We start from the raw sequence: 9862 nt of genomic DNA on the forward strand, positions 1-9862 counted from the left end.
AACACATTCTTGAACCATGTCTGCTCCTAACATGGATGTGTAAGGGAGGTGGTAGGGATTTCATGGCAGGCAGCAAGGAAGAGTGCAGCTCCCCGAGCTTCTAGAAACAACTGGGCTTGTAAATTTCACTGTCTTAAGTGTTTACTCTTATGTTTCTATAACTCCATTTTGGTGACTGCATGCTAGCTGGCTGCACCCCCACCCATGAGAATACTTCCTTGTAGTTTGACACTTTGAAATATACATAGTTCCTTGTTCCTCACTGTATCTACAACCATAGTAGTAGTTACAGAAATGTCATGGTGACTCAGGTTGGCCCACTTATGATTCAGTACTGGATTGTTTTAGTCCACTCATGCTTGCAGGGTTGATATTAGGGAAACATGGGAGCAATTGCTTAAAAAAGTTGAAATTAGTTCACCATGACCACAAAATTCTGCTTCTGTAAATGACTTGCTTAACCCATTTGTGACTTGCTCTACCCACTGCATTAAACCCCTGCATCTGTGCTACATGACCATGTGCTGTAGAATGCATAGCTTCTAAACGCCCAGCCCTGCAGTGGCTCATTGCTATCCTTTACCATCCCAATGGTGGAGAGCAGACTCTGGTTACAGCAAAATGAAGACTCCTACAGTGACAGACTGAGTGCTAGTGAGTTGATGGACATGAGTTTGAGTCCTGGGTGACCAGGATACAACAATGAGTGATTGAAAAAAATTAGAACGGTATGAGGGGTGTCTGGAATCTTTGGTGGAGATTTTCTGGAATCTTAGAAATACACTCACAGAGTAAAACTTAAACTAGGTGGTTGGAGGGGTGATATTTTATGGAAGAAGTGAATAAACGGGCGGGTATTGAAATGTCGGTGAAATACCTACAGTTCATAGCCTTTTCTGGGGCAATGGGCCAGGATCTTAGGGAGCCCAGGTTATATTCCAGGGACCCCTAAGCATGAATGGACCCTGAGCATGAATGCTCAGGGATAATTATCAGACCCTGAGTTTAAGACCCAGGACAAGCAAAATACATATATGCATACACACATGTACACATATAGATCTCCCTGGCCTCAGAGAAAGCGAAAGCAAATGGCTTGAAAATTATTCATTCTTTTGTCTATTTTACACTATGAAATAGTCTATAATTCTTAAAAAAGTAGGAACAAACCATCCCAATATTCTTAACAGACTGCTAAGCAGTGGCCATCCTGCAAGAGTTGAGAATGATAAGAACAAAAGTGTAGGAGAAGGAAGGGAAATACTATACAACATATATAACACTAAATAGCATAACTAATCCCAAGTGAAGATCTGCTGATAGTTACCAACAGATCAACCTGAAAAGACACAAAGACTCAAAGGTCTGTAACATGGGGAAATAAGAAAGAAAAGTAAGAAATTTTGCTGTTAAGTTCAACATGTTATACAAATAAGAAATAAAAAAATGTGCACATTTCAGTGTCTCCTATGGATGCCAATTGTTACCAAAAATGTGCAAGGAAATATAGTTTTTCAGTTAATACTATCAATTGTTAAAACACCCATGGAAATTCGAGTATATATGTCATTAGATTATGAAATATTCTATTCCAGTGCCATTCAATTGCACTTACATGTGGATGATATTATATATTTTAATAATACATGGCATTTAATTAATCCATTATTGTTTAGTTTCAATTCACGTACTGATCAATATGTAGTTCAGGTTGTTACTATTAGGAAGAAGAATATTAAGGAATGGTAAAATTTGTAGAATGAAGATTATCACATTGAATGTTAAATTATAATTGTTATACTTTAGTTATAACAATCATACACAGGCATATAATGACCATGCATGGGCATATAAGCATATAATAATCGTACATACAACATATAATAGTAATCATACACAGGCATAAAAACAGAAGAACAGGCAATATGCAAAAACTGCAGAACAAGAAAACAAGAAAATCATTTTTTTCAAATTTTCCTCCAACAACCAGGGCCATCTGTAGCATGAACAAGGATTCCAAGCATTGATGATGAAAGAGAGAAGACTGGTGGCACAATTCTCTTTATTCCAGCAAAAGCTTTAGCTATACACACCTACCATATCTGTCACATGCTTACATACTCTTGTCCTAGGACCCATTGCACCAAAATGTGCAGACTGCTCGCACCCTTCCTCATTCTATATCAAATAATATTTGTCCACTATACTCCCCTAGATAAGCACCCAGGCCCAGAAGCAGAAAGAAGAACTTCTTCAAGTACTTGCAGCTCTGAGGGTTGGAGTCAATGGTGGCAGAGCCTTTGCTTACACCTTACCAGCTGTTCACCCCAGGGTCAACAACATCGTAAGTCAAACATTCCTGGTTGAGGTTAATCTATTTTTGTCATTTTAAAAATGAAGCATTCAATGTAGCGAAGGTTGGTGTGGAACTTTAAATCTTCCTGCCTTAATTATAAAGGTGTTGCAATTTCTGATATGCAGCTTTACACCTGACAATTACTGGTTCTTTCTATGATGACCTGCAAGTAAGATTTATCCCTTATAAAAATGCTTGGGGCTGGGGATATGGCCTAGTGGCAAGAGTGCCTGCCTCATATACATGAGGCCCCGGGTTCGATTCCCCATCACCACATATACAGAAAATGGCCAGAAGTGGCGCTGTGGCTCAAGTGGCAGAGTGCTAGCCTTGAGCAAAAAGAAGCCAGGGACAGTGCTCAGGCCCAGAGTCCAAGCCCCAGGACTGGCCAAAAAAAAAAAAATGCTAAATAGTTACTGAGTGTAAAATTGCACACTAAGGATCTCTAAGTGATAAAGAATAGGGTATCAAAGAAGAAAATCTGATGCTAAAATTGCTTTTGCATCACATCCATTAATCACTTTTTTCCACAGAAGGCAATAAACAGAACTGACACCAACAAATCATGCTCTAGACTGAAATGTTTTAGAGAAATTAGACAGGTAGCTCATGCCAGTAATCCTAGTAACTCAAGAGGATCATATTGGTAACTCAGAATGATACGACCTTAGCATCTAGGCCAGTCTTGACAGAAAAACCTCTGAGACTCTCAGCACCAATTTGCTACCAAAAATCCAGACAGAGAGGTATAGCTCAAATTGGTAGAGTGGTCACCTTGAGAAAAAATGCTCAGGGAAAGAATCTAAGCCCTGAGTGCATTATCCTGATGCATGTAAATATGACCACAAACTCAACAAGAAAGTTTATATTAGCCATGACAACTACATGCCATGAACCAGAAAATAGAACACAGGGCTGGCTTTGTTTTTAGCAGGATTATTAAAGAGGAGAAACAAGTGATGTTTGTCCACACAAGAGGATTTACAGAAGCGTAGCTTAGCCTTGAGCTAGAGATGCAAAATACAGTGTGGAGCTTGGTCAGCGTGAACGATAGTTATTTTATAAAACCCAAAAGAAAGCCTTAAGAGAAATATAGGTTTGAGCAGGGGCCTTGAGCAGGAGTGCTGTGTTCACATGTTAAAATATTGGGAACTCACTGCCATGGTTGGGAGTGTAAATTCCTTATTTAAAACATGAAGTCACATTGTACTTCTTGGAATTTCCCCCTTGGCCTTGAAATAAAATTCTCTTCACAGAGATGATCTGTCTCCAATTTTGGCCCTATTTTTAAGAATCAATGATTTTTCCTGTCTGTGATTTTACACTGAGTTCAAGCAACAGCAATGGCAAGAAAATAAAAGAAGGTAGAGGGGAGAGAGGGGAAAGGAAGCAAGAGACATAAAGAGAGTGTAAAACAGTTTCATTTAAAATTTGTGGAAAATTATAAATGATTAAAACTGAAGAAATTCAATATCAAGACATGGGCAATTGCTCAGAATTGTGACTAATATCTATTTAATATATGGTTGTGGTAATAATTTTCTCATAAACTAGATATCAAAACAATGGAGATGCAGACCTCAGAATGACAAAATGTTCCATCTCAAGAAAAATAGGTGTTTCTCTATGTGATCCAATTGCACAGGAGATAATAAGGAGGATCCCTAGTAATAAAAAGAATAATGACAATAACAAGTAAAGAATAAAACAGAAAAAGTACAGAAAGATCCAAACTAACAAAAGTAAAGGGCTAGGGGTATGGTTCCCAGAAGAACAGTGTTTCTCCTCAAACTTACTAACTGAATTCAAATACTACTCACTGAGTACTCTATTTTTTCCCCTTTCAACATTCTCATTTATTCCTTCCCTACTCATCTCTTCCCTCGCTTTTCTTTTTTTAAAATTTTAATTATCAAAGTGATGTGCAGAGACGTTACAGTTTCATACCTTAGGCATTGGATACATTTCTTGTACTGTTTGATACCTTGTCCCTCATACCCTCCTTCACCAACACCTTACCCTTGCCCCCCATAAGGCGTTCAGTTCACTTACACCAAACAGTTTTGCAAGTATTGCTTTTGTAGTTGTTTGACTTTTTATAGCCTGTGTCTCTCAATTTTGGAATTCCCTTTCAATTTCCTGGTTCCAATACCAGAATACACGGTTTCCAATATATTCAGATAAGATTACAGAGATAGAGGAGGACGGGGGGCAAAAGCTCGTGGCAGGCAAGAAGAGAAAGCCCTTGGCACCCAGGGTAAGGGTAGGGGAGCAGAGCAGGCCAAGAGGGAAGTGACCATGCCAGGATGACAGGGAGTGGGGGGCATGTGCTAAGAGAGAAGGGGAGTAGGCTCCTGGGGTGGAAGAGAGGGAGGTAAGCAGAACAATGGCTCAGAGGGAGGGGAGATGGTTTCCCGGGATGGCACACAGGGAGGGAGAAGCAAGGGCACTGGAAAAGGAGGCAGAATAGGCAGAAGGGAAGGAGAGTGGGCAAGTCCCACGGGTAGAGGAGAGGTTGCCCTCGGGAATGGGAAAGAACAGACTCCGGGAAGGCAATGCACGGCAAACTGCTGCGTTGCTAACGCCTTCTGAGAACCTGCCTGCTGCTCATGGAGGTCCAGTTGGGCCAGGCTAAGGATCCCTGTGAAAGGTACAGGCCACGTGGAGACTACATGGAACACTGGAGAGTCCGCTGTGCTGCCACTGTTGGACAGCAAGGCTGTGGGGCTGGTGCAGCAGGAGAATAAAATGGCTGAGTAGGAGACAAAAAAGCTGGTGGGGGTGATTTAGAGGCACCTTTCAGACAATTTGTATCACAAGCACGGAGGAAGCAATGGTTAGCCAACGGTAAACCTATTTCTCAACAGCCACCACTGAAGGAATTGCAGGCTCTTCAGTTAGATCTGGGACCAGTGAATAACCAAGCCACCAAGGCTCATGAACGCCTAAAACAGAATCTGAGCAAGAGGCAAAAGACTCTCCTGGATTCCAGAAGCAGCAACATCCGAGGCATCCCTGGCTTCTGGGCCCAAACTGTATCCTTAGGCATCTTACTTGTTACTGCCTTGCAGCCTGTGTTTTCGAGTAGTGGACCTTTTATGAGGCATTTGCATGCACAGGATCTGGAACATCACACTGCTAGGGTCCCTAGAGAAGAGGACTACGGATAATCTAGGCTAGAGATTGGTATAGGCAGGAGTTGTAGGGACAATGAGTCAGAGAAACAATGAGAAGCACAAGGAAGTTGCCACATAGGCTGCTAATTGGAGAAGAGTTTTGTAATGGTGCTATGGGAAAGGGGTGTGAGTTACGCCACGGTCAGTAAGTGGTGGGAAAGAAGACATTTAGACAAAGAGATGGTAAAATCTGGCCCCCATCACTCAGAGAACAGAATACAACAGAGCTCAGTTCAGGTCGTCTTCAATTTGCAAATCCTAAGCTTACCTTATTATTTAGGATATTCCTTGGCCTAGAATAAGATGGAGATTGGAGTACCTAGGAAGACACTAGCCTCACACATCACTTGCTACTTTCAATGCAAGTGGTTATGCCTAGCACATCCACAGCATCTGAAGGCTCCTTGACCCAGGCAGTTTGTGAACCATCCCAGCTGTCAGCAATGATCAGTGACCAAGATGAAGACATGCTTAGCTACATGATCAATTTGGAAGTGAGTACCCAAGGCATTTATCTTGGTGGGCTATACAGTGTCACGAACAGAACTCACTTCCAAACAGGAACTTGCCGGTTACCTGTAAAGGGCTTTTAGCTTTCTACCTTTTCTTCTGGTAGGTACAAGAACTCAGGCATCCCAAGAGTTCCTGCAAAATCACCTTTTACTTTAGAAATAACCCACACTTCCAGAATGCAGTGGTTGTTAAGGAATTCGTCGTGGATATCACTGGTAAGAATTTGCTCACAGTGTGTTTTTTGGAGTTTGTGAATTGATAATGGCCAACAGGACTTGGATTCTCTTATCATGTCTTCTTGCAGGATATAGGTTGTGCCATTCCACTCCCATTCAGTGGCGTGAGGATTATAAAATTGAAGCTGACAGTCACAGAAACCACAACAAGAGCCCAAACTTCTTCAACTGGTTTACAGACCACAATTTTGCAGGCTCAAACAGGATCACTGAGGTACTACAAAAGGCCAAAGCAAGCCATCTGTGACGTTGGTTGGTTCACTGGCTTGCTGAGTGCTGAGTGTGAACCTTGAGCTAATTGCCTTAGCTACTTACCTTACCTACTTACTTTACCAGATCATCAGAAAAGACCTGTGGCTCAATCCATTGCACTACTACAAGATGATGAAAGCACATGAAGAGGGGGTAAAGAAGAAGGATATATAGGTGCGTAGCTAGTACATGCTGTCCATCTTGTCAGGTACCTAAATGCTAACTTCACACCTGTACATTTGAGGCTTGTGACTAAAAGAGGATGGCCAAACGCAGTTCCTCCAGGGCCTCTGGAAGAGACAACAAATTGGAAGGACAGCTGTGCAAAACTGGTTAAGGCTGAACTAATTCTGCTGAAGCATGGGTAACGTACAGAGACACTCAGGTAGATGCCAAGCTGAATCTTTAATACCCTGTCCTTCTCAGAGTTCCAAGAGAAGTAAACCCATTTCATACCCTCTTCCCATCTCCTAAGTTTTGGCTCTCCCAAATTTATTTCCACCATTGTCTGAATAATTTTGCTTGTGGTAAATCATGACTTGTGAGATTTCTTGTGTAATCCTCGACATGATAGTGGGGAAGGGGTGATAGAGAATGGACTTTACCTCATGGACTGGAGACTTGAGATCAGAAGATCTAGAGTTAGAAGGGAGTTATTGTGTCTTAGCCAGCATCCAGAAGTATCAAAACAACTTTATATTATATACTTGTAATCAGTATGTATTTTTCGTGTTCCTTAGGGTAATTCTGGACTTTGACTGGAAGATGATGGAGCATCCAACTTACCTAAATTCATTGGGACATGTGTTCATCACAAGCACTACTTCAGAATTAGGAGACAAGCTAGGTCAACACAGAAAAACCCTGGAACTCACTTCAGGTACTAAGACAGGATGCAGAGGGCCAGACAGGTGATAAAATGTGAATTGATAATTCGGGACAAATCCACAAGGTCATATGTGTCTGACTCTGTGCAAATATATGTAGGATTTGAGTGGGAAAATAAACAACTCGGTTCTGATTGTGAGTTTGCAATGATTGTTTCTAAAAGTCAGTTGGAGAGTCTGCCTCTACAGTTTAATGAGAGGAGGGAGACATATCTCCAGCTGAAGCTCAGCATTAGAACACACTTTTTTCCCCTTTTAGGAAAGAATTGGCAAGGTTGGTGACAGTAGTTAAGGAGGGTGGAGGTTGTTGACATTGGAGAGACATTTCAGGCTAGGCCCCGAATTCTGCCTATTGCACTTGAACCTAAAATCAACATTGCTTATGTGAAGTTATGCCAATTGCTCCACCTCAATGTTATCTGTAGAGGTTCTCCCATAGTTGGATAGTATGGTCCAGAAGCTTAGCCTCCTTCCCCACTCTCCATTCTCTCTACTGTCTGAAATACACATGTACGTCCTGAAACATTTCAGGGCTACATAGAGCACTGTCCCTGTTTCCTTCATGGCATCAACAGCTTCTGGAGTTATTCAGATCTTCAATGAAGATTTGTATTATCATTTCAGAAATAAGTAAGAACTGCAAACAATGCCTTGTATACCTGTGAGGAGTAAGAATGACCTAGGTGAGACAGGCAAGAGTGGATAGGGGAACAGGCAGTATGGGTGTAATGGCAATAAAGAGTAAGGCTATAAAGGTTTGTGTTTGTCTCTTTCCCAATACCAGTCTCCTTACTCACGCTGGCCATGCTTCCTCATGCCAAACATGTTACATTACAGTGTCCCTGTGCTCATATCTATTCTTTCTGTCATATGGCCTGATACCTCCTGTTTCTGAGATCAACAGGCTGGTCATGTTCCACCTCTGGCTTCTTCCCCACCTCACTGTTTCATTCCTTTTTCTGTTTTCTTCCCTACTTTAGTAGTGCTGTGGCACCCTGGTGATCTCAGATGGGTGTTCAGATCAGGGGATGCTTTAGATCCGGTACCCCAACTGTTAAGGTATGAACACCAACCTCATTAGTGATGATTCACAGAGAGACCCGAGATCAGAATTTCAGTCTCCATGAGTGCTTCCAAGAGAACTTGTGAAGATTGTATCGATGGTATAAAATGCTATAGGTACATGGTGTCTACATTCTCAGACTCCCAGAAGAAACTGTAGAATAATACCAGAAACAAACTACAAGGTGAAGGAAGTAGTGATAGTAGGATCACATTCCCTACCAAACCAAATGACCTTTCAAAGCACACTTTGTGGCTGGGGAAACACTTGTTGTCCATGACAAAGAGCTGATTCTCTAGGCATCACTAATCTCTGGAAGTTTGTAACGGTGGCAAAAGGTAAATGTAGAATCATTGTCCTGGAGTGATGGACCTAATATTCTGCTTTCCAGGCTGGCAAGGTAGCAAAAGAAAATTTTCCTAGTTATTCTGAGAAAACCTGCATGCTTGGATGCAGCATTAACCTCTAGATGTGACCCTGTACAAAATTCACTCATTCCCTGAGGTTTTGCGAGCCAGTGAGGATGGCCAAGGAGATTTCCCTACTCACAGATGCTATAAGAGAGTCTGCAAATACTCTTCAGAGGAAGGATAGTATGTCAGGAGTATCGCGGGATAATTGGGAACTGTACCCTTCCCACTCTAGTGCTCTTCGGCTTTGGCTCTTATTCAGATACAGAGACATCTCTAATATACTCTCTGTTGGCCTTAGGAAGAAAATGAATCCCCTATGACTCCAGATGCTTACCAGGACTTCCTGTGATGGCTCTGCACAGGGGCGCAAAGTGTGTTCTGCTCCTACATCATGGCTGGACATATTTATCCCTGTGGGTAATACAAGGATACTGTGAAATTAGCCTAGGGTCACACTGTGCCACAGAGACATAACCTGGTCACACATTTTTAAATGTTTATTATAGCCAACATACTTAGGAACTCATGTATTGCAGTTGACACTAGCAGTGGGCAATGTGACCCCCAGACTTGACCACCTTGCTTTGATGAACTGGTGTGAATTCGTTAGGTCTTCTGGCTAAGCGTACTATTTGTCCTTGCAATTCGCCCCATAGGACACATGTGCATCCAATATATGCTCTTAATGAGGGTTTGTTGTGGCTCTTCCTTATCTGCTTTGCTAACAGAACCTTCATCACTGCACTTACTGCATATGGTAGGGGCCAGTAAGACCCACACAAGTTTTTGTTTCCATGTTTTTCTTATAATGGCCTGATCTCATCTTGCGATCTTTGGAGACACCTCATCTTCCTTGTCTCCTGCATCCTGAAGTATACATTTTGTTCTATCCAGGGCCCACACACCAGTAATTCCCAACATGGTGGCCTCCGTGTGCTTCAGGTGCAATGGGGACTTGGATGCCAG

The 9862-nt window shown here is 42.0% G+C and overlaps 1 protein-coding gene across 1 annotated transcript; it reads left to right on the top strand.

Moving 5' to 3' along the window:
• The first annotated feature begins 5903 nt into the window (after positions 1–5903).
• LOC125344650 (testis-specific Y-encoded protein 3-like) lies at positions 5904–9245 on the top strand. The gene is made up of 5 exons (XM_048337079.1): positions 5904–6026; positions 6149–6260; positions 6350–6495; positions 6618–6686; positions 9195–9245. The coding sequence occupies exons 1-5, from the start codon at positions 5904–5906 to the stop codon at positions 9243–9245; spliced, it is 501 nt and encodes a 166-aa protein (XP_048193036.1).
• The last annotated feature ends 617 nt before the right edge of the window (positions 9246–9862 follow it).

This window comes from Perognathus longimembris, unplaced genomic scaffold (genome assembly GCF_023159225.1).
Source record: "Perognathus longimembris pacificus isolate PPM17 unplaced genomic scaffold, ASM2315922v1 HiC_scaffold_198, whole genome shotgun sequence".
Taxonomy (NCBI): Eukaryota; Metazoa; Chordata; class Mammalia; order Rodentia; family Heteromyidae; genus Perognathus; species Perognathus longimembris.